The sequence below is a fragment of the Salvelinus namaycush genome, chromosome 27, assembly GCF_016432855.1.
Source record: "Salvelinus namaycush isolate Seneca chromosome 27, SaNama_1.0, whole genome shotgun sequence".
Classification (NCBI taxonomy): domain Eukaryota; kingdom Metazoa; phylum Chordata; class Actinopteri; order Salmoniformes; family Salmonidae; genus Salvelinus; species Salvelinus namaycush.
Genome location: NC_052333.1, coordinates 39,675,342 through 39,700,764, shown reverse-complemented (window position 1 = coordinate 39,700,764; position 25,423 = coordinate 39,675,342). Strand labels below are relative to the sequence as shown.

At 46.4% G+C, this 25,423-nt stretch overlaps 2 protein-coding genes across 2 annotated transcripts; both read left to right on the top strand.

Moving 5' to 3' along the window:
- The first annotated feature begins 1,773 nt into the window (after positions 1 to 1,773).
- Positions 1,774 to 12,966, top strand: LOC120022418 (26S proteasome non-ATPase regulatory subunit 4-like). The gene is made up of 6 exons (XM_038966303.1): positions 1,774 to 1,782; positions 10,761 to 10,976; positions 11,119 to 11,215; positions 11,412 to 11,546; positions 11,824 to 11,882; positions 12,037 to 12,966. Exons 1-6 carry the CDS (start codon positions 1,774 to 1,776, stop codon positions 12,085 to 12,087), a joined length of 567 nt encoding a protein of 188 aa, XP_038822231.1. The 3' UTR covers positions 12,088 to 12,966.
- Positions 12,967 to 13,202: 236 nt separating this feature from the next.
- On the top strand, positions 13,203 to 25,086 carry znf687b (zinc finger protein 687b). The gene is made up of 10 exons (XM_038966735.1): positions 13,203 to 13,288; positions 14,125 to 16,509; positions 16,754 to 17,010; positions 17,675 to 17,859; positions 18,232 to 18,408; positions 18,722 to 18,884; positions 19,066 to 19,413; positions 22,452 to 22,564; positions 22,836 to 22,932; positions 23,157 to 25,086. Exons 2-10 carry the CDS (start codon positions 14,139 to 14,141, stop codon positions 23,739 to 23,741), a joined length of 4,296 nt encoding a protein of 1,431 aa, XP_038822663.1. The 5' UTR covers positions 13,203 to 13,288; positions 14,125 to 14,138; the 3' UTR covers positions 23,742 to 25,086.
- Positions 25,087 to 25,423: the final 337 nt, after the last annotated feature.

Genomic DNA, 25,423 nt, shown 5'->3' with positions numbered 1-25,423 from the left:
GCTACGGACAACGAACACAATTGCATTTTATCGACGGCAATTTGAATGCACAGAGATGCCATGACGAGATCCTGCGGACCATTGGCATGCCATTCATCCGTCGCCATAACCTCATGTTTCAGCATGATAATGAACGTGTCGCAAGGATTTGTTTTACTCCATGTGTAGCTCTGTGTTGTTGTATGTGTCGAACTGCTTTGCTTTAACTTGACCAGGTCGCAATTGTAAATGAGAACTTGTTCTCAACTTGCATACCTGGTTAAATAAAGGTGGAAGAAAAGAAAAAAAGGATCTGTACACAATTCCTGGAAGCTGAAAATGTCCCAGTTCTTCCAAGGCCTGCATATTCACCAGACATGTCACCCATTGAGCATGTTTTGGATGCTCTGGATTGACGTGCACAACAGCATTTTCCAATTCCCACCAATATCCTGAAAGTTCGCATAGCCATTGAAGAGTGGAACAACATTCCACAGGCCACAATCAACAGCCTGATCAACTCTATGTGAAGGACATGTGTTGCATTGCATGAGGTAAATGGTGGTCACACCAGATACTGACTGGTTTTGGTAAAGGGTAATGTTTTTTATTGGCTAACTACTATATTCATTATCATTCTGCCAGACAATGCATTGTCCCTATATTAAAGAAATGAGCAAGATATTTTAATATACAGCTGCATTACATTTGAAGCCTCTAGAGCAACTATGACACAACTATGACACATCTATGTTTCTAAATAGTTATATTTATTAGTATTTTCTCATTATTTATTATGTCTGTCTTAATACATTTTTGGAGAAGGCATTTTATGTAAAGCAGTGATTGTATGCGATATTGAGTAAGAGGTAGATTGCATTTCTCGTAATGAAACTAACATTCAACTGTCAAACTTTTCCTGTTTCTCTGTGCTGTATTTTTGTAGTGACTATTACAACTAACATTCCTGTTAAAATGCTTAATGTCAAGAGTTCAACAACCTGGTATGATTGTTTTTCTTTTTATAAACTATGTGGGTGTGGGAATCACTGAAATGCCTTTTCATGTGTTGTCAATTGCCTTTCCATGTTCTTCAGGGACTGGCATGTTTTCATACTGTATTCCTACCTGAATTCATTAAAGATAAAGAATGAAATAATTGCCTTGTAAGTGTAAAATACTTTGGCAGAATTTACTGTGTGCTGTTTATATTATTCAAAATGTTTATGATCAATATGCTTTGTGCAATGATTACACATTTGGGTATCAGAAAAAATCAAGGGTCTTTGAGGTAAAGTGTGATCAAACGTACATCTTTTAGTGGGGTGCAGGGGCGAAAAAAGTGGGTATAAAATAAACGGAGCCCACATACTCAAGCTCCACCACATACCTACTATTCAGTCCTTCATGTTGTGTTTATTAATAAAGGTATGTGGTGGAGCTTGAATAAGACAGCAGTTTTAGCCCATCTTCATACTGTACTGTCACAATAGCAATCAAATTTAGGGTGCGTTTGTAAATTCACTCTGGCTATCTACGATTCAGAGCACTCCCTTTGAGTGTGCCAGAGTGCAGAATAACTAATGAATTTACGAACACACCCCTAGTTCCGGGTGGAGAAAATCGCATACTGTGCATGGTTCTCTGCATGGTTGTGCTCTGTATTTACAAGTCGGTAATAGCATAATGTAGTTGACAGTACGATAAGGAGCCCCCAAAACATCTACTTTTCAATAATTAACTATAGTAAATGTCGCAGTACTATTTTATGGTGTAATCTCAATTATCCGGTAGATGGCGATGGTGAGCCACTACATCCATGACCTGGCTATGCAAGGTCAGTGAGCCACATCCAAAACTGTTAGTTCGCAATAAACAACGAGCAATAATATGACAGCCCCAGGTTTCCCAAACTCGGGACCCCAAGGGGTGCACGTTTAGGTTTTTGCCCTAGCACTACACAGCTAATTCAACTAATAGTTTGAATCAGCTGTATAGTGTAAGGGCAAAAAACAAAATGTGCCACCTTTGGGGTCCCAAGTTTAGGAAACGCTGTAATAGCCTGTGCACTCATTCATAGATGAAGGATATTAGCCTGGAGCTAGCCTTGCTAGGCCCATCTCCCGGCTAGCCGAAAAGGTCCATCAGCCACTCCTTGGGCTATAATACCTATTTTGCCAATTGGCCTGGACCCCCGCCGACCCATCACGACTGGACTACCGATGTAATTCGCCCGAGGAGGTTTATCAACTGGCTCCTCCATTGCGACGTCCCCTGAATGCCCATCTGCTAGCCGCGGCCCGCTAGCTGTGTAGAGCATATCGGACTGTTAGCTTAATAAGAGGCCCATCGGACAAATTCTTTGGCAGCTATACCTATTCTGCCAATTGGCTTGGACTCTTACCCCACGGAGCCCTGCTGATCCACGACGACTGGTCTGCAGACGTAACAGCACGAGGGGGCTACAACAGACTTTCTTCTGTCGTGACGTCCCTCTAAGGCCCTTCTGCTAGCTTGCTAGCCCCGGCCCGCTAGCTGCCTGAATCGCCCTGTCTCCGGCCCGAGCCACTCACTGGACCCTATGATCACTCGGCTACGCATGCCTCTCCCTAATGTCAATATGCCTTGTCCATTGCTGTCTTGGTTAGTAATTATTGCCTAATTTCACTGTAGAGCCTCTAGCCCTGCTCAATACACCTTAGTTAACCCTTTAGTTCCACCTCCCACACATACCTCACCTGGTTTAAATTATGTTTCTAGGGACATTATCTCTCTCATAGGTTAACCTCCACTGTATTCACATCCACCATACCTTTATCTGTACATTATGCCTTGAATCTATTCTACCGTGCCCAGAAACCTGCTCCTTTTACTCTCTGTTCCGAACGTACTAGACGACCAGTTCTTATAGCCTTTAGCCGTACCCTTGTCCTACTCCTCCTCTGTTCCTCTGGTGATGTGGAGGTTAATCCAGGCCCTGCAGAGCCTAGCTCCACTCCCATTCCTCACCGTTGCCGCTTGTTATAGACCACATTCTGCCCCCAGCTGTGCCCTGGACACCATATGTGAATTGATTGCCCCCTATCTTTCTTCAGAGCTCGTGCTGATAGGTGACCTAAACTGGGACATGCTTAACACCCGGGCCGTCCTGCAATCTAAGTTTGATACCCTCAATCTCACTCAAATTATCAATGAACCTACCAGGTACAACCCCAAATCCATAAACACGGGCACCCTCATAGATATCATCCAAACCAACCTGCCCTCCAAATACACCTCTGCTGTCTTCAACCAGGATCTCAGCGATCACTGCTGAGATCACAAGTTCTCATTTGCAACTGCGACCTGGCCAAGATAAAGCAAAGCAGTTCGACACATACAACAACACAGAGTTACACATGGAATAAACACAATATACAGTCAATAATACAGTAGGAAAAAAAGTCTATATACAGTGTGTGCAAATGAGGTAGGATACCAGAGGTAAGGCAATAAATAGGCCATAGTGGCGAAATAATTACAATATAGCAATTATACACTGGAGTGATAGATGTACAGAAGATGAGTGTACAAGTAGAGATAGTGGGGTGCAAAGAAGCAAAAATAAATAAAATAGATAACAGTATGGGGATGAGGTAGTTGGATGGGCTATTTACAGATAGGCTATGTACAGGTGCAGTGATCTGTGAGCTGCTCTGACAGCTGGTGCTTAAAGCTAGTGAGGGAGATATGAGTCTCCAGCTTCAGTGATTTTTGCAATTCGTTCCAGTCATTGGCAGCAGAGAACTGGAAGGAAAGGCGGCCAACAGAGGAATTGGCTTTGGGGGTGACCAGTGAAATATACCTGCTGGAGCGCATGCTATGGGTGGGTGCTGCTATGGTGACCAGTGAGCTGAGATAAGACGGGGCTTTACCTAGAAAAGACTTATAGATGACCTGGAGCCAGTAGGTTTGGCGACGAATATGAAGCGAGGGCCAGTCAACGAGAGCATACAGGTTGCAGTGATGGGTAGAATATGGGGCTTTGGTGACAAAACGGATGGCACTGTGATAGACTGCATCCAATTTGCTGAGTAGAGTGTTGGAGGCTATATTGTAAATGACATCACCAAAGTCAAGGATCGGTAGGATAGTCAGTTTTACGAGGGTATGTTTGTTGCGAAATAGGAAGCTGATTCTAGATTTAATTTTGGATTGGAGATGCTTAATGTGAGTCTGGAAGGAGAGTTTACAGTCTAACCAGACACCTAGGTATTTGTAGTTGTCCACATATTCTAAGTCAGAACCGTCCAGAGTAGTGATGCTAGTCGGGCGGGCGGGTGCGGGCAGCGAACGGTTGAAGAGCATGCATTTGGTTTTTACTAGCGTTTAAGAGCAGTTGGAGGCCACGGAAGGAGAGATGTATGGCATTGAAGCTCGTCTGGAGGTTAGTTAACACAGTGTCCAAAGAAGGGACAGAAGTATACAGAATGGTGTCGTCTGCATAGAGGTGGATCAGAGAATCACCAGCAGCAAGAGCAACATCATTGATGTATACAGAAAAATAAGTCGGCCCAAGGATGGAACCCTGTGGCACCCCCATAGAGACTGCCAGAGGCCCGGACAACAGACCCTCCGATTTGACACACTGAACTCTATCAGAGAAGTAGTTGGTGAACCAGGCGAGGCAATCATTTGAAAAACCAAGGCTGTCGAGTCTGCCGATGAGGATGTGGTGATTGACAGAGTCGAAGGCCTTGGCCAGGTCAATGAATGCGGCTGCACAGTATTGTTTCTTATCGATGCGGTTAAGATATCGTTTAGGACCTTGAGCGTGGCTGAGGTGCACCCATGACCAGCTCTGAAACCAGATTGCATAGTGGAGAAGGTATGCTTGGATTCGAAATGGTCGTTAATCTGTTTGTTGACTTGGCTTTCGAAAACCTTAGAAAGGCAGGGTAGGATAGATATAGGTCTGTAGCAGTTTGGGTCAAGAGTGTCCCCCCCTTTGAAGAGGGGGATGACCGCAGCTGCTTTCCAATCTTTGGGAATCTCAGACGACACGAAAGAGAGGTTGAACAGGCTAGTAATAGGGGTGGCAACAATTTCAGCAGATAATTTTAGAAAGAAAGGGTCCAGATTATCTAGCCCGGCTGATTTGTAGGGGTCCAGATTTTGCAGCTCTTTCAGAACATCAGCTGACTGGATTTGGGAGAAGGAGAAATGGGGAAGGCTTGGGCGAGTAGCTGTGGGGGGTGCAGTGCTGTTGCCCGGGGTAGGGGGAGCCAGGTGGAAAGCATGGCCAACCGTAGAAAAATGCTTATTGAAATGCTTTGAAATGCTTCCCTCTTTACTGAGGGAAGGAGGTTGTTGGCCATGATCTCGCGATACATGGCCCCATCCATCGTCCCCTCAATACGGTGCAGTCGTCCTGTCCCCTTTGCAGAAAAGCATCCCCAAAGAATTATGTTTCCACCTCCATGCTTCACGGTTGGGATGGTGTTCTTGGGGTTGTACTCATCCTTCTTCTTCCTCCAAACACGGCGAGTGGAGTTTAGACCAAAAAGCTCTATTTTTGTCTCATCAGACCACATGACCTTCTCCCATTCCTCCTCTGGATCATCCAGATGGTCATTGGCAAACTTCAGACGGGCCTGGACATGCGCTGGCTTGAGCAGGGGGACCTTGCGTGCGCTGCAGGATTTTAATCCATGACGGCGTAGTCGTTACTAATGGTTTTCTTTGAGACTGTGGTCCCAGCTCTCTTCAGGTCATTGACCAGGTCCTGCCGTGTAGTTCTGGGCTGATCCCTCACCTTCCTCATGATCATTGATGCCCCACGAGGTAAGATCTTGCATGGAGCCCCAGACCGAGAGTGATTGACCGTCATCTTGAACTTCTTCCATTTTCTAATAATTGCGCCAGCAGTTGTTGCCTTTTCACCAAGCTGCTTGCCTATTGTCCTGTAGCCCATCCCAGCCTTGTGCAGGTCTACAATTTTATCCCTGATGTCCTTACACAGCTCTCTGGTCTTGGCCATTGTGGAGAGGTTGGAGTCTGTTTGATTGAGTGTGTGGACAGGTGTCTTTTATACAGGTAACGAGTTCAAACAGGTGCAGTTAATACAGGTAATGAGTGGAGAACAGGAGGGCTTCTTAAAGAAAAACTAACAGGACTGTGAGAGCCGGAATTCTTACTGGTTGGTAGGTGATCAAATACTTATGTCATGCAATAAAATGCAAATTAATTACTTAAAAATCATACAATGTGATTTTCTGGATTTTTGTTTTAGATTCCGTCTCTCACAGTTGAAGTAAAAATTACAGACCTCTACATGCTTTGTAAGTAGGAAAACCTGCAAAATCGGCAGTGTTTCAAATACTTGTTCTCCCCACTGTATATACAGTACCAGTCAAAAGTTTGGACACTTACTCATTCAAGGTTTTTTATTTTGTTTTTACTATTTTCTACATTGTAGAATAATAGTGAAGACAAACAATGAAATAACACAAAAAAGTGTTAAACAAATATTTGAGATTCTTCAAAGTAGCCACATTCTCTCAACCAGCTTCATGAGGAATGCTTTGCCAACAGTCTTGAAGGAGTTCCCACATATGCTGAGCACTTGTTGGCTGCTTTTCCTTCACTCTGCGGTCCAACTCATCCGTTCACCATCTCAATTGGATTGAAGTCAGTTGATTGTGGAGGCCAGATCATCTGATGCAGCACTCCATCACTCTCCTTCTTGGTCAAATAGCCCTTACACAGCCTGGAGGTGTGTTTTGGGTCATTGTCCTGTTGAAAAACAAATGATAGTCCCAATAAGCGCAAACTAGATGGGATAGCTTATCACTGCAGAATGCTGTGTGCCTTGAATTCTTAATAAATCACTGACAGTGTCACCAACATAGCACCATCACACCTCCATGATTCATTGTGGGAACGACACATGCAGCGATCATCTGTTCACCTACTCTGCCTCTCATAAAGGCGGTTGGAACCAAAAATGTAACATTTGGACTCATCAGACAAAAGGACAGATTTCCACCGGTCTAATCTCCATTGCTTGTGTTTCTTGGCCCAAGCAAGTCTCTTCTTATTGGTGTCCTCTAGTAGTGGTTTCTTTGCAGCAATTCGACCATGAATACCTGATTTCACGCAGTCTCCGCTGAACAGTTGATCTTGACATGTCTGTTACCTTGAACTCTGTGAAGCATTTATTTGTGCTCCAATACTTTTGTATGTATGTGGACACCTCTTCAAATTAGTGGATTCAGCTATTTTAGCCACACCTATTGCTGACAGGTGTATAAAATGGCCTTACTGATGAGCTCATTGAGTTTCCATGTGGCACCGTCATATGATGCCACCTTTCCAACAAGTCAGTTTGTCAAATTTCTGCCCTGCTAGAGCTGCCCCAGTCAACTGGAAGTCCTTTTTATTGTAAAATGGAAACGTCTAGGAGTAACAACTGCTCAGCCGTGAAGTGCTAGGCCAAAAAATAATATGTCCTCGGTTGCAACTACCGAGTTCCAAACTGCCTCTGGAGGCAATGTCATCACAAGTACTGTTCGCCGGGAGCTTCGTGAAATGGGTTTCCATGGCCGAGCAGACGCACACAAGCCTAAGATCGCCATACGCAATGCCAAGCATTGGCTGGAGTGATGTAAAGCTCACTGCCATTGGACTTCGGAGCAGTGGAAACGCGTTCTCTGGAATGATGAATCACGCTTCACCATGTGGCAGTCCGACAGACGAATCTGGGTTTGACGGATGCCAGGAGAACGCTACCTTCCCCAATGCATAGTGTCAACTGTAAAGTTTGGAGGAGGAATAATGGTCGGGGTTGTTATTCATGGTTCGGGCTAGTCCCCATAGTTCTAGTGAAGGGAAATCTTAATGCTACAGCATACAATGACATTCTAGACCAGTGGTTTCCAAACTTTTTATAGTCCCGTACCCCTTCAAACATTCAACCACCAGCTGCCTTAGTCAGCTTACTCTCAAATGTCGTTTTTTGCCATCATTTGTAAGCCTGCCACACACACTATACGATACATCTATTAAACATAAGAATGAGTTTGAGTTGTTGTCACAACCAGGCTCGTGGGAAGTGACAAAGAGCCAGGGCACAAATAATAATAATCAATAATTTTGCTCTTTATTTAGCCATCTTACATATAAAACCTTATTTGTTCATCAAAAATTGTGCTTAACTCACCAGGTTAATGAGAAGAGTGTGCTTGAAGGGATGCGCATACCTCTGCAATGTTGGGTTGTATTTGGGAGACTCTGTCTTAAATATTTTTCCATTCACAGTCTGTGCCTATATTTAGTTTTCATGCAAGTAAGGGCCGAGTATCCACTCTCACATAGGTACGTGGTTGCAAAGGGGCATCAGTGTCTTAACAGCGCGATTTGCCAATGCAGGATACTCTGAGTGCAGCCCAATCCAGAAATCTGGCAGTGGCTTCTGATTTAAATTCAATTTTCACAGAATCGCTTGTTGCAATTTTGATGAGGCTGTCTTGTTCAGATATCGGTAAGTGGACTGGAGGAAGGGCATGAAAGGGATAACAAATTCAGTTGTTTGTGTCGTCCGTTTCGGGAAAGTACCTGCGTAAATGCGCTTCCAGCTCACTCAGGTGCTTCGCTATAGCACATTTAACATTGTCCGTAAGCTTGAGTTCATTTGCACACAAAAAATTATACGATGGAAAGACCTGTGTGTAGTCCTTGTTAATGCAGACAGAAAAGAGCTCCAACTTCTTAGCCTCAATTTTGTCATCTCTCAATTTAAAAGAAACGTGTCAATACTTTGCCCTTTGATAACCAGCGCACTTCTGTATGTTGTAGAAGCGTTGCATGGTCGCTGCCCATATCATTGCATAATGCATAAAATACACGAGTGTTCAGGAGCCTTGCTTTAACAAAGTTAACCATTTTCACTGTAGTGTCCAAAACGTCTTTCAAGCTATCAGGAATTCCCTTGGCAGCAAGAGCCTCTCGGTGGATACTGCAGTGTACCCAAGTGGCGTCGGGAGCAACTGCTTGCACGCGTATTACCACTCCAGTGTGTCTCCCTGTCATGGCTTTTGCGCCATCAGTACAGATACCAACACATCTTGACCGCCAAAGTCCATTTGATGTCACAAAGGTATCCAGTATTTAAAAATATTCTCTCATGTTGTCCTGCTTTCCAGTGGTTTGCAGAAGAGGATCCTTAATTGACCCCCCATAAACGTAACGGACATATACCAGGAGCTGTGCCAGGCCCGCCACGTCTGTTGACTCATTCAGCTGTAACACATATAATTTACTAGCTTGTATGCGAAGCAGTAATTGTTTCAAAACATCTCCTGCCATGTCACTGGTGTGTCGTGAAACAGTGTTGTTTGATGAAGGCATTGTCTGTATAGTTTTCCCAGCCATATCTGCATTAGCAGGAAGAATAAAGTCCTCCACAATAGTATGGGGCTTGCCTGTCCTAGCCACTCTGTAGCTCACTATATAAGACACTTCTAGCTCCTTCTTATTAATTGTATATGTTGCTTTTATACATGTCTTACTACTTGAAAGTGGTCTTTATTCTTGCTCAAACTCCCGTGGCTTATTTTTCAAATTGTCATGTTTCTAAATGTCTGCGCAAGAGTAAAGGTTTCCCGCGAGAGAGTAACGGTTAATGTGATTGAATGTTAATTATGTGACTAGGATACCTGTATTTGACATTGTGTTGTTATTTCGCTGAACACTGGATGGTCAATTTTTTTGACGGAAGTGAAACGAGGCTGCTCAGGCGAGAGAGAAACCTCACCCAAATGTATAGCCCCGTTGGAAAATATAAATGTACTGTTTGAAAATGTGAGGGGGAAAAAATCACCTTTTTATTTGGCGTGCCGCCGACGGCATTGCGTGTACCCCTGGGAATACCTGTTCTAGACTATTCTGTGCTTCCAACTTCGTGGGAACAGTTTGGGGTAGGCCCTTTCCTGTTTCAGCATGACAATTCCCCCGTGCACAAAGTGAGGTCCATACAGAAATGGTTTGACGAGATCGGTGTGGAACAACTTGACTGGCCAGCACAGAGCCCTGACCTCAACCTCATCAAACACCTTTGGGGTGAATTGGAACGCCAACTGTGAGCCAGGCCTAATCGCCCAACATCAGTGCCCGACCTCACTTTTATACTGTTGTTGCTGAATGTAGTCACCGCAGCATGTTCCAACATCTAGTGGAAAGCCTTCTAGAAGAGTGGAGGATGTTATAGCAGCAAACGGGGAACCAATTCCATATTAATGTCCATGATTTTAGAATGAGATGTTAGACGTGCAGGGTTCCACATACTTTGGGTCATGTATGTGTATTTATTACCGGAGTATACAAAACATTAAGAATATGCTCTTTCCATGACAGACTGATGTCACTTGTTAAATCCACTTCAATCAGTGTAGATGAAGGGCAAGACAAAAGATTTATGTTCCTTTTGAACGTGGTATGGTAGTAGGTGCCAGGTTCACCGGTTTGTGCCAAGAACTGCAACACTGCTGGGTTTTTCACGCTCAAGCGTTTCCTGTGTGTTTCAAGAATGGTCCACCACTCAGAGGACATCCAGCCAACTTGACACAACTGTGGGATGCATTGGCGTCAACGTGGGTCAGCATCCCTGAGGAACACTTTCGACATCTTTTATTGTCCATGCCCCAACGAATTGAGGCTGATCTGAGGGCAAGTATTAACTCCTGAATGGCTCATGCTCTCCCTCCCCTTCTCCCATATTCTCTGTTGTCTCTCTCTTCCTCCAGGAGTTCAACACAGAGAAGCTGACCGCCTTCATCAACACTCTGAACAGGAAGGAGGGGATGGGCTCCCGCCTGGTGACTGTACCCCCAGGGCCCAGCCTGGCTGACGCCCTGCTCTCTTCCCCTATCTTGGCTGGAGAGGGAGGCTCCATGATGGGCCTAGGCGCCAGCGACTTTGACTTTGGCGTGGACCCCAGCGCTGACCCCGAGCTTGCTCTGGTAAGAAGGCAATAGTTAAAAAAACAACAACATTTTGATCATTTAGCAGATGTTCTTATCCAGAGTGACTTAGTCAAGTGAACCAGAGTTACCAGCTGTATTATTGTTTCCCTGGCCTCTATCTGTGTGCCCATCTACTCAGGCTCTGCGTGTATCCATGGAGGAGCAGAGACAGAGGCAGGAGGAGGAGGCTCACCAGGTGGCTGTTGCTTCTGCAGCCAATGTCACCACAGTGTACGGTAAGGATAGGGATAGATAGGGATAGAGGGTAGGGATAGATGTCTTTCTAGTGAGTAGGTTTTGTATCCCTTGTCTGATGTATTTTTTTTTTAATGTCTAACCATTCTAATTTCTAAAGTATGTAGGGTATAAAAGAAGAGAATACTGATGTTTGTACTCTATGATGGTTTAATTGACCAATTCGCTCGCTCTCAGAATCTGAGGAGGCCCTGCTAAAGATGTCGGTGACTCAGCCTGAGACTGGTGGAGCTGCAGTGCTGCCTGACTGCAGCAATATGACAGAGGAGGAGCAGATTGCATACGCCATGCAGATTTCCCTGGCCGGAGAAGGTGGGTTATAATCACCATCCACACTCATGCTTTCTGAATAGCACCCACTGACACACACATTTGTTAGCTGTGTGGGTGATTTTAAAAAGTTTTTTTTTCGTTTTTGATTCAAAGCTTGGGACCTACCAATGACCCAGACTGACGCACTGCAAACCAAAACAAAGGGACAGATGCGGCCACTTACCATTGCCAGATACATATCGATTTTCCATATGATATACATTCTATTTGATTTTGACTCTCCCTCCACTCCCTACCAACCCGTCCCTGTGATCAGAGTATGGAGATGTGATGGCTATGGACACAGGTGCCCCCATGGACACTGAGACTGCCAAGGTAGGTAACTCGCATGATCAATGAAATCAGGAAACTTACAATTTGTTGTTCAATACATTCATGTGTGGTATCGGTCTGCAAAAAATTCCCAGCTGCATTTTATGAAACGTGCTGTCTCTTGATTGTGTATGTTCTCTATCTCCCATCCAATCAGAATCACCTTTATTTGCCAAGTACATTTACAGGTACCAGGAATTTGACCTGATGAAATTATTCTGACAACAATAAACAGAATATACAATCAGAGCCTGGTGGCTCTTCCTCAGGAGGACGATGACTATGATGTAATGCAGGACCCAGAGTACCTCCAGAGCGTTCTGGAGAACTTGTTAGACGTCGACCCTAACAATGAGGCCATCTGAAACGCCATGTGCTCCCTGGCCTCCAAGACAGGCCCACCCAAGCCTAACAGCAAGAAGGACGAGGAGAAGAAGAAATGAGGAATGGGGACAGACAGACAGATTGACGACACCCATGGGACTGCGTCCGAAATGGCACCCTTTTCCCTAAATAGTGCACTACTTTTGACAGCACACTGGTCTAAAGTAGTGCACTATAAGGAATAGGGTGCCATTTCAGATGAAACCATGGACAACCAGACCAAGACATGACACATATAGGGTAGTTGACACTGACAGACTAGTGCAAGGTTACATACAGGAACACAGTTGGACGGACACTAATGCATGATATGACTTACTGATGACGGACTGTCGACAATATCCACAAGAAACCCACAAGCACACACAAATAGACCAGACAACAGTAAAACCAAACTGGGATTCCACCAGTCTTTACTGCCATTCAATTGGATATGATCTTCTTATCAGCATATCATCTCAGTGTAATAGACATAATTTCTGGTTTCTCACTGATTTACCCTGTCTTAACTGACTTACTCGCTAACTGGCATTATAAGTGGCATTTAATGACATGTCCCCAAGCTTGTAAACTAAACAGTATCCATCTTTCATTTCTTTCTTTTTTTTCTGTTGCAATAAAAAAGATGGATGAAGCTTGTTTGTATGAATGTTTTCTTTTATGACCCTCAACTCCAAATAGCTAGAATAGGAACGTTTTAATAAGAGACCATGTTTCCCATGCCAATAAAGCCCTTACATTGAAATTGAATTGAGAGATGTGTGATCTGTGGCAATAATTATCATATCTGGTGTTATTATATACAAACTGTAGACACCAGTTTAGTGTCCCATTTAGAAATGTAAAAAATCACATGTGTTCGTATGTGGCACCATTCCCTTGACAACTTATTTTTGTGGCATCGGCAGTAAACAAAATTAATTGCATCGATACAATGATCTGATAGGACCTCTTTTCATCATGTGACGGGAAGTAAGGGCTCTTCGTCTGGAGCGAGAGACTATAGTCGGGAATCACAGATCCAGGTAAACAATCAAAATGTGCAATTGAGATTGAAAATACCGGTCCCACCAATTGTCCACAGTGACAATGATCAACCCATAAGATCATTTTATTGACAATAGTGCATGGTTATTCCCCAGTAACCCGTTATGAATGGATACAATGGCCTCCGCTAAAGGAACCCTCGCGCTGCTTGGGCTCATTGGCCAGCTAGCCTGGCTGAATATGATGAAGGGGAAGCCGAAAATAAACTCACAGCTGCAAGACGTTTGTGGTGTTAAATTATTCATCATTGTGAAACCATTGCAGGTTATTCCATATGTAAGGCATCTCAAAAGCTGCATTTAATGTCCTCACTCAGTGAATTAAACTATTAAACAGATCAACAGAAGTGCATTTCTTTCTTAGCTAGCTATAGTAAGCTAGCTATGTTGTAGCTTTTACCTAGCTAGCATTAGCTAGTTGTTGACATAATCGTAGACAACACGATCTGTCTGTTTCAGAAACGGTATTGTGTTCATGTTAGCTAGGCAACATAGCCCCCTACCCGCAATGTTTACTGTATGCAATACTTTGAGAAGCTGGCTAGTAATCTTAGTGTCGGGAACAGTCCTAACTACCACTGCTCGGGTCAAATAAATCTTACTCTGTTCATCGACATGGATCTGCTGCTAACTAGCTAGCTTGCCTAGGTATTAACTAGGTAGCTAGTTATATTTACTGAACAGGAACATGAAGGATTATATCCCGTTTTATTACAACTTTTGTAAACATGATTTAGGTACAATGAGAAACACAGGATGTTATCGTGCCATCATGTCACTCATTTTCTGTCCGCTTGGTGTACTCTGTCTTGCAGGATTAGGTCCCGGCATGGGGGACATGAAGACCCCAGATTTCGATGACCTATTGGCAGCGTTTGACATTCCCGACATTGACGCTAAAGAGGCCATCCAGTCTGCTCCTGATGAGGCTGAGGGCCCACATGGGCCAGGCGGTGCTCCTCTGGGAAAGCCAGACGGTGGGGTTGGTGTAGGGCCGTCTCTGAGACCACCTAGCCCCCCAGACCCCCAGGCTGACACTCCTATTGTCAGCGTTATTGTAAAGAACCGCGTGCGACCCGACACCATCGATGGAGGGGATGGGGACACAGACCAGGACACTATGGACGGCATTGCTAGGGTCGCTGTGGGTCCACGACTCGGTGCCTGTACCCCAGGCATGGCGGAATCTGAACCACTCAACCACAATGGGTTTGGGGCCTCTGGTGTGACCCCGCCCCTAACCCAGGCTCATGCCCAATCTAATGGGGAGCCGTGGTCCGTGTGTACCCCCAAAACAGCTTCAGAGGGCGGAGGATGCGGTGCTGGATCAACTAAATCTGCCAAGCAGGTTGGCAATATATTCAACAGACTGAAGCCTCTCATGGTGCAGGGGTCGGGAGACCCTGTAGGGAAGGCGAGGAAGATGCAGCTTCTACAGCAGCAGCACTACCAGCAGCAGCAGCATACACAGCAAGAGACGGGCCAAGGAGGAGGAGATGAGGGCAAAGCGTCGTTATCCTCCTCTTCATCTGTCGAGTCTGCTCCTCTTGTCCCAGGAGTGTCAGTTGGACTGTCCTCTCCTTTCTTCCCGCCTTCCAAGCCTCTGCTCCTGTCTCCGTCATCCGCCCTCTCCTCACACCCGCTGCACTCATCTCAGCCGTTTAACGGGGCACCTAAAGCCGGCCCGGCATTATTTAGTCCACGAGACTCAGAGGAGGATGATTCCGATCTGGACCTAGGGCCCCCACTGCTGATCCAGGAACCCCCTGACTCCCCTTCCCGCACCCCTCCTAAACTGGCACGTCGTTTTAGATCCCCTGCTGCCATCTCTGACTCCACCCATCCCATGGCCTCATCGGCAGCTCACCCCAAACCAGGGGACACTCCCTCGGGCACTAGCGTGACCTCCTCAACTCCCCAGTCAGGCTCCACCAAGAGTCCACCACAGGAAGACAAACACCCAGAGCATGTTATAGAAGAGCGGGACTCGCCTGAAAGTCCTGAGCCAGAGATACCCAAATCGGCATCACCAGTAACTGCCAAGAGGTGCTCCAGCCCTGCAGTAGCCTCCACACCGCCCCCCTCAGACCTTCAGGAGCCTAAGGAGGAGGAGGAGGAGATGGAGGTGGGGAATGGAATAGAGAAGGCTATGGATGGCAAGGCAGATTTTGGAAAGGAAGAGGGTGCAAGAACAGGAGAGGAGAAAATGGAGATGGATGATGGCAAGTCTAAACCTCCAACCACCGAAGGTGGCACCTCAATTCCAGGAGGGCCTCCGGCTCCTGCCAGGCCCCTCAAAGTGCGGATAAAGACCATCAAAACCTCCTCTGGTGGAATCACCAGAACTGTTACCAGGGTCGCACCCAAAGCAGGTGCTGCCGGAGCCAAGGGTTTGGACCCCAGCAAAGCTCATCAAGGGGGGCGCAAGGTCCCAGCCAACAGGTCCCGGAAGCCTGACACTCCCTCTGGTCGTATGGTAGACTCCCAGCCGCAGAAAGTAAAGAGCCTCAACACACTACCTGTGTCTACACTAGCAGCCAGTAGCGCTATGCTAGTTGCTGCAACCAAGGCTCAGAACAAGATGGCTGCCTCAGACAAAGCCATGGTATCTGCCACTGCTGTTAGCTTCACTAAATCTGCCGCCCTGCCTGCCGCTCCCTCTGTCTCCTCTCCTAAGTTCTCAGTAGCCACTGGTGGGCTGTGCGTACGTCCTGTCGGTGCTAAAACAGCTAACGGAGGCACCGCCAGCGTCCTAGCCGGCACTCACCAGCCAAACAAGCCTGCCTCCATTGTGAACAGTACGGGTGCCGTCATCTCCCGCAGTCAGTCTAGCCTGGTGGAGGCCTTCAACAAGATCCTCAACAGCAAGAACCTGCTGCCCAGTTATAAACCCGACCTCTCGGCTCCACCGCCCCCAGAGTGGGGGCTTCCGCTGCCTGCCACGGGCTACCGCTGTCTGGAATGTGGCGACGCCTTCGCCCTGGAGCGCAGCCTGGCCCGTCACTACGACAGGCGCTCGCTGCGCATCGAAGTGACCTGCAACCACTGTGCCAAACGGCTGGCCTTCTTTAACAAGTGCAGCCTGCTGCTCCACGCCAGGGAGCATAAGGAACGCGGGCTGGTCATGCAGTGCTCTCACCTCGTCATGAGGCCCGTCAACGTGGAGCAGATGATTGGCCAGCAGGACACCACACCCATCGGTAAGGCGTGTCTTTCGGAATAGTTTTTAGTGACAGTGGCTACGTCTCATAGGGCTCTGGACAAAAGTAGTGCAAAAAAAGTAAAAGCCATTTAGGACGCATACAATGTGGCTTCACAAACAATGCTTTATTTCTGTCAGGATGTGGTCAGTAAGTTCGATTCACCTCCATCTTCTTTGTGTTCTTGCTTTGCTGTATTGACACGGCATGCTATCCCCTTCTTCAATTTCCTGTCCTCCCCCAGTCTCCTCCCCCACGTCCGGAGTCCCCGCCGTATCGTCCAGCTCCAGCCCACTGAAGGACACACGGTCTCCCTCCTCCGCACAGCCGAGACCAGTCCGCCGCGCGCTCCAGAGCCCCCAGGCACTGATGCCCCTCCCCTGCAAGAAGGGCGAGGTGCTGCAGTACCACAACTTCAAGTGTCCCGAGTGCCAGGCCCAGTTCTCTGGCAAGGCCGAGCTGGTTGCCCACTTCCAGCAGATCAGAGCTACACCCAACTCGGTGAGTCCTTTGATATAGAGCCTGAAGTATGGGTGTGCATTACTTACAGGCTAGTAACGAACTACTAGTGTCAAGCTTAGTCATGTATAATTACTGAATGAGTATTGACTAAGGTAAAGCAGGCCATTAAACATATTAAAGCGGTTTCCCAGACACCGATTAAGCCTTGTCCTGGGCTAAGAAACACTTTCAATGGAGAACCTCCACTGAACATGCCCTTTAGTCCAGAATTAGGCTTAATCTGTGTTTGGGAAACCACTTTAATATGTTTAATGGCCTGCTTTACTTTATGTATTAGTCAATACTATTACATAATACTAGTGTTTACTATGAAAACAAGTCATTTGTAATGGCTCAAAATGCTTTTATTAACTCTCCTTCCCCCTTCCAAGACATGTGGGTGATGACTGTCTTATTACACAATACTAGTTTTAATATTAGTAGAAGTTTTGCAGTATTAGAAGTAGTAGTGTATTCATAGTTGTATGCCGTAGTCAACTTTTATACCTTTTCTCCCCCTCTCTCCTCCCTATCCAAACCTGTACGCTGTGCTCCACTCCCATGATGCTGCTAATGTTTACTATGAAAACGAATTATGATTAATGCCTCTTGTGTGTACTAAATGTCAATTGTTAAACCTGTTCCCGCTCATCTTCCTGCCCAGACCTGTACCCTGTGTTCCCCTCCCATGATGCTGCCTAACTGGTGCAGTGTGTCGGCTCACCAGAGGATTCATAAGCACCGGGCACCCCACGTCTGTCCAGAGTGTGGGGGCATCGCCCGGCAGGCCAGCTTCCAGACCCACCTGGAGGAGGCCTGTCTGCACTTCGCCCGCCGCATCGGATACAGGTGAAGAGATAGTGTCTGCACTGATAAGTCAGCAGCAAATGTAATAGGTCTGCACACGAAGGATGTTGCAAAAAGTATTTTCACTAGCTTATACAGACGTTTCGGCTTAGCAGCTTTTTTCAGTGTGTAAGTGATCTGCACTGATATGCAAACGTGCTCCAAATACACGCATGTCTACATTCCACAAGCTACTGCTTAGATGCAGCATTGTCAGGTGGATGTATGAGTGAGAGAACTACAATAATCAAATGCAAATTCTCGCCGTAGTTACATGCCACCCAATTGTCAGTGGACACTCTATTAGCATTATTGACAACAGCGACTAAACCAGTGTGTTTAACATTTTGTTTTTGTTCATATCCATCCCCCCAGGTGCTCCAGTTGCCAGGTGGTCTTCGGGGGTCTGAACTCCATCAAGTCCCACATCCAGACGGCCCACTGCGAGGTGTTCCACAAGTGCCCCAGCTGCCCCATGGCCTTCAAGTCTGCCCCTAGTGCACAGGGACACATCAGCACCCAGCACCCCACCCTCACCGGGGGACAGGCCAAGTAAGTGCTCCACAGTCACTGAACCATGTTATGTGTCTCTTTAGGTTTAGAGCAGTGTTTTCCAATCCTGGTCCTGAGGACCCAGAGGGGTGCACGTTTTTGTCCTAGTGCTCTAGAACTAACACACTTAATTCAACTGTGTTCATGTGTATTAAAACAAAAATGTGCATATTTTGGGTCTCCGAGACCAGGATTGGGAAACACTGGTTTAGTGTATTTTAAAGCACGTCTCGTCTCAGTTTTTGTCCAAATTTGAGCCCTGATAAAAACGCTACATTCACGCCACTATTTCCCTCTTTCTCTGTATTTGCAGAATGATCTACAAGTGTGTGATGTGCGATACAGTTTTTACCCAGAAACCGTTACTGTACATGCATTTCGACACCCACCTGGCCAAGCAGAAAGTGCATGTGTTCAAGTGTCCTGACTGCACCAAACTCTACGCGCAGAAAGGTTCCATGATGGAACACATAAAGGTTTGTTTAGTTACATTCTAACTCACAGGGAAACATATGATTGCAGTAAAGGAAAGTGATATGTTAGTTGTTCAATCCCCTGATGGTAAATAGTAATTTATATTCGCTCATTTGACAGTGTTCTCACTTTTCTCTTGTCTGATTGGTCATTCCTCTCACTTCCTCTTATACTGTTGTCCAGACTGCTCACAGAGGGCTGTCAGTCAAACAGGAGGGACAATCCGATGCCTCCGCCCCTGCCACAGCCCCCACCAACCCCTCCACCCCCTCCCCCCCCAAATCTAAGCCCTCTGAAAAAACAGACAACTCAGATGGAGAGGACTGGGGCCGAGACCAAGAAGAAGAGGAGGAGGAGGAGGAAGGAGAGGAAGAGGGGGATGAGGACTATGAGAAACCTGAGAATCAGTCTAGTTCTATGGAGGCAGGCAGCCATCGTGGGACCCCCTCAGAATGGAGCTGCCAGCAATGTCAGAAGAGCTTCACACAGAGCGACGACTACATCTCTCACATGAAAACAGAGCATGGAAAGGTACGGCCATACAAATGTAATTAAAAATGTAATTAAAAAAGAGAAGACAAATTGAATGATTCGCTTCGCTATTGTAGTAGTTGGGATTCGGTAAGAGCTCAGTGAATTGAATCACGGAAATCAATCATTTGTGAATCGCAAAAATGAAAAGGGATTTTTTTAGTAGCCCTTCTTTTGGATTATGTTGCCTTAGATACTTTAAGTTGATTTGGGCATTGCAACTAAATAGATGCTAGTCAGCATGCAGTGAACACTTCTAAAGTAAGATACATCTGACTAACCTAGAATAGGTACATTTCCTGAAGACAGGGTGTGCTTGCTTCCGCTGTCTAAAAATATTTGTATGATTACAGTAGTGGGAGATGTGTTAAATGTACAATTCCAGCTAAATAAAAGCTGAAGCAGTTCAATATACACTGCTCAAAAAAATAAAGGGAACACTTAAACAACACAATGTAACTCCAAGTCAATCACACTTCTGTGAAATCAAACTGTCCACTTAGGAAGCAACACTGATTGACAATAAATTTAACATGCTGTTGTGCAAATGGAATAGACAACAGGTGGAAATTATAGGCAATTAGCAAGACACCCCCAATAAAGGAGTGGTTCTGCAGGTGGTGACCACAGACCACTTCTCAGTTCCTATGCTTCCTGGCTGATGTTTTGGTCACTTTTGAATGCTGGCGGTGCTTTCACTCTAGTGGTAGCATGAGACGGAGTCTACAACCCACACAAGTGGCTCAGGTAGTGCAGCTCATCCAGGATGGCACATCAATGCGAGCTGTGGCAAGAAGGTTTGCTGTGTCTGTCAGCGTAGTGTCCAGAGCATGGAGGCGCTACCAGGAGACAGGCAAGTACATCAGGAGACGTGGAGGAGGCCGTAGGAGGGCAACAACCCAGCAGCAGGACCGCTACCTCCGCCTTTGTGCAAGGAGGAGCAGGAGGAGCACTGCCAGAGCCCTGCAAAATGACCTCCAGCAGGCCACAAATGTGCATGTGTCTGCTCAAACGGTCAGAAACAGACTCCATGAGGGTGGTATGAGGGCCCGACGTCCACAGGTGGGGGTTGTGCTTACAGCCCAACACCGTGCAGGACGTTTGGCATTTGCCAGAGAACACCAAGATTGGCAAATTCGCCACTGGCGCCCTGTGCTCTTCACAGATGAAAGCAGGTTCACACTGAGCACATGTGACAGTCTGGAGACGCCGTGGAGAACGTTCTGCTGCCTGCAACATCCTCCAGCATGACCGGTTTGGCGGTGGGAAAACAGCAGAAGGCAAGACAGAAATTGTATATAAGATTTTGAATGGTAGGACAAGGGAGCAAAAACGTTTCATTTTAGTCGGTGTTAACTGATAATTAATAATTATGAGTTTTACTACATCTAGCTTTCTGACTGTACACCAGAGAACACACACAGGAGAGAAACCTTATAGCTGTATGGTAGCATGAGTGTGGGGTGGCATTTCTTTGGGGGGCCGCACAGCCCTCCATGTGCTCGCCAGAGGTAGCCTGACTGCCATTAGGTACCGAGATGAGATCCTCAGACCCCTTGTGAGACCGTATGCTGGTGCGGTTGGCCCTGGGTTCCTCCTAATGCAAGACAATGCTAGACCGTTCCCCAGACCTGAATCCAATTGAGCACATCTGGGACATCATGTCTCGCTCCATCCACCAACGCCACGTTGCACCACAGACTGTCCAGGAGTTGGCGGATGCTTTAGTCCAGGTCTGGGAGGAGATCCCTCAGGAGACCATCCGCCACCTCATCAGGAGCATGCCCAGGCGTTGTAGGGAGGTCATACAGGCACGTGGAGGCCACACACACTACTGAGCCTCATTTTGACTTGTTTTAAGGACATTAGATCAAAGTTGGATCAGCCTGTAGTGTGGTTTTCCACTTTAATTTTGAGTGTGACTCCAAATCCAGACCTCCATGGGTTGATACATTTGATTTCCATTGATAATTTTTGTGTGATTTTGTTGTCAGCACATTCAACTATGTAAAGAAAAAAGTATTTAATAAGAATATTTCATTCATTCAGATCTAGGATGTGTTATTTTAGTGTTCCCTTTATTTTTTTGAGCAGTGTAGTAAAAATAAGTCTGATTACTTTAGTAGAATGCTATACACCGAGTGTACAAGACATTAGGAGCACTTGCACTTACATAGACTGACCAGGTGAAAGCTATGATCCCTTATTGATGTCACCTGTTAAATCCACTTAAATCAGTGTAGATGAAGGGGAGGAGACAGGTTAAATAATCATTTTCAAGCCTTAAGACAATTGAGACATGGATTGTGTACAGTATGTGTGCCATTCAGAGGGTGAATAGGCAAAACAAAAGTTGTAAGTCCCTTTGAACGGGGTATGGTATTAGGTGCCAGGCGCACCGGTTTAAGCGTGTCAAGAACTGCAACGATGCTGGGTAATTTCACGCTCAACAGTTTCCCGTGTGTATCAAGAATGGTCCACCACCCAAAGGACATCCAGCCAACTTGACAACTGTGGGAAGCATTGGAGTCAACATGAACCAGCATCCCTGTGGAATGCTTTCAACACCTTGAGTCCATGCTCTGATGAATTGAGGCTGTTCAGAGGACAACTCAATAGTAGGAAGGTGCTCCTAATGTTTTGTACACTGAGTGTATATTATCAATTATGGAAAATGTCTGACTAATTCAGCTGGGACAGGCTTTCAGTGATGCTAATCAACACCTGACACCAATGTAGTTAATTAGGAGGGTACCCTGACTGGGACTCAAACCTTGGTCCCTGTGGCTGTCACTACAAAACCATTATACCAAAAGGCTAAAATCTCTTGCTGAGGTCACTAGGTGTTTGTACCAAGGTTTAGTATTTTTACGACTTCTTGATTTGTTTTTATTTTCTTCGCTTGCCTCACTTTTCCAGGCAGAAAAAAATCTGTTATACAGTAAATAAAATGTGTATGCTCGAAGTGTAATGTCACACACAGGGAGGTTACGAAAGGACTCACCCTCTCTTATTTCCTTGTGTATCTGCCTCTGTAGGCTATGAAGAAGTTCCTGTGTCGTGTGTGTGAGAGCTCCTTCTGCACCTCTTCCAGCCTGCGGCGCCATGTACGGGTCATCCACGAGGGCAACAAGAGAGTCTTCCACTGCCAGTGAGTGAACCCCATACTCATCTATACATCCACAAAAGCACCCTATTTGGTTCCCTGTAGCTCAGATGGTAGAGCATGGATAGTGGGTTCAATTCATGGGACCACCCATACATTCTGCTAAATGACATATTATATTTGAAAATGTCTAAGAGTGGATGGGACAAGACAATTAGCAGGGACATTTAGAATGTTATGTTCAGTCTAATATCAGCCCACCTAGGTAAAGTGTACAGCATCCTCAGAGCCTATGTGTCTACTTGTGTGTTTGCAGATATTGCACCGAGGGCAAGCGGACCTTCAGCAGTCGGCTCATACTGGAGAAGCATATCCAGGTCCATCATCACGGGGTCAGATCCACTGACGGACAGGTCAGTTAGAATCCATTCTTCTTTCCATTACTTGGTGGGGGTCCATTTCAGTCTCAGTCATAATTGGACAACTGTACTCTTGTTTCCTGTATGCTCTCTGCAACTTTGGTCTATAATGTTACCCATTGTGTGGTGACTTGGATCTGAATATGTTAAACCAAAAATCAAGATAAGGCTTTTTGAACATTCTCTCTTTTTCCCATCACCCCTCTGTCCCCCTGCAGGGCCCTCAGACCAGGAAGCGTTCAGCACCGGGTAAGGGACCAGGCAGCTCGTCTGAAGCTGACGGGGAGGGGGGTCCACCAGGGGACGAGGAAGGGGGTGGCACGGACAGCGGAGAGGCCACAGAGGGGGGCGAGGAGGGCTGCAGTCCCGTGAAGAGAACTCGAGCATCAGCGCCTCCCGAGCCCGAGGAGGCCGACAACGTGTTCCACTGCGTGCCGTGCGGCTTTGCCACAGAGGATGCCGCCGAGTTCCAGCGCCACATCCCGCAGCATCGCGCCGATGCCGCCTCCTTCCAGTGCCTGCAGTGTGGCGTGTGCTTCGCCTCGGCCGGCTCCCTGGGACGCCACCGTTTCATCACCCACCGCGTGAGAGACCCCCAGGGGGAGTCCGATCGCAGGCCGCCGCGCACCCCTTCTTCCCCGGACGGCTCACCCTCCTCCCCCCTGGAGGGAGAGGACGGGAAGGGGAGTATGAGCTGCAGGGTGTGCAGGCGGCGCTTCAACAGGGCCTCCGACCTTAACACCCACTTGAGGACCCACGGCATGGCTTTCATCACCGCCCACAAGACGGACAAGCCCCAGTAGATTGAAGCTGCCCCTAGATGCTGATCCTGGGTCAGTTTTGCATTTCCCCCACTAATGTTTAAGGTTAGGATTGGAGGAGAGGAAGCTGATCCTAGATCTGTAACTCTGGGAAACTTCACCCCAGAGCCGGACAAGCCCCAGTATGGAGAGGAGGGGTGAGGCCTCGGAGTGACGGACAGGCCTGGGAGATGAGGGGTTTTGACTTGGAATCATTCTTGGGTAGCTGAATTTAGATGGATAAAAGCAGACCCAGATCTACTTCTGTGCTGTTTTGAGCCAACTGAGCTCTGTGTTTCTTTGTCACTAACTGTGCAGTTATACTCGCATGCTGAGCATCATACTGAGCAGTGGACTGGACACGCATGGGGATGGGAGTTCTGAGGGTCAAGACCACCTGATCATAGCATTTACATAAGCCATATGTGTCCATCATCTACTTATTATTTTTCTGCTTTTAATATTGTTGTGTCTCTGTATCTTCATGTGAACCATACTATATTTTCTACATGCGTTTCCTTCTGTATTGTATTTTTTTCACATTTGTCCATGTCTTTCTTACTAATTTCCTTATCCGAGCCATGTGTCTTGAAAGGTATTCTGTCTGTCTTGCATCGCATTGTCAAACTCACATCCACACAGAGACACTGTACAAAGAAAGCACTCCTTTGGTTGGTCCTAGATCAGTTTCTATGGGTCCATCTCTTTAGTGAGGGCTGGATAAAACTGTTCTCAAATCAGTAACCTTAGAAGTATCTGAAACAAAAAAGGAGTATTTGGAGAGTTTTAAACACTGATTTTAAGTACTAATAACATTGTTCTGTTTATTTATATGAAACACATTGTTGTTGTTTGTGGGAGTCATTTGCCACCAATCTTATATCAAGATTAAATGGTAAAAGTAGTTTGAAATGGATGCCACAGACAGTGAAAGGTGAGATTTATATCTGTGTTCCATACACATTTCTGTAGGAGATGAGGTTGCATAGATCATTGTAACCCGTCTTATTGAGTGGTACATTGTGTCGTCAAAATTGTAGCTGGGACGAGAGATTTCACCTGTGGTGCACATGGGTGTATGTTGTGCTGTAAATACATCTTATACACTAAAAGAAAGCTTTTGGGTTTTAATTCTTATGAAAATGTGAATTTAAGTATAGTATTTGTACTCGTAACAATTGTATTTAATTTTTTTTTCAATTTGAAACATTTTTATGGAAGGTAGCTAGCTATATTGTCACTCACAATTAAGTAGAGGGAAAATGTGAGGGGCTGTATTTATTTATTTTTTGTTGTATTTTTCTCCCCAATTTCGTGGTATCCAATTGGTAGTAGTTACAGTCTTGTCTCGTCGCTGCAACTCCCGTACGGACTCGGGAGAGGCGAAGGTCGAGAGCCATGCGTCCTCCGAAACACAACCCAACGCCCATCCAACCCGGAAGCCAGCCGCACCAATGTGTCGGAGGAAACACTGTATACCTGGCGACCGTGTCAGCGTGCACTGCGCCCAGCCCGCCACAGGAGTCATTAGTGCGCGATGAGACAAGGATATCCCTGCCGGCCAAACCCTTCCTAACCCGGACGACGCTGGGCCAATTGTGCGCCGCCCCATGGGTCTCCCGGTCGCGACAGAGCCTGGACTCGAACCCAGAATCTCTAGTGGCACAGCTAGCACTGCAATGCAG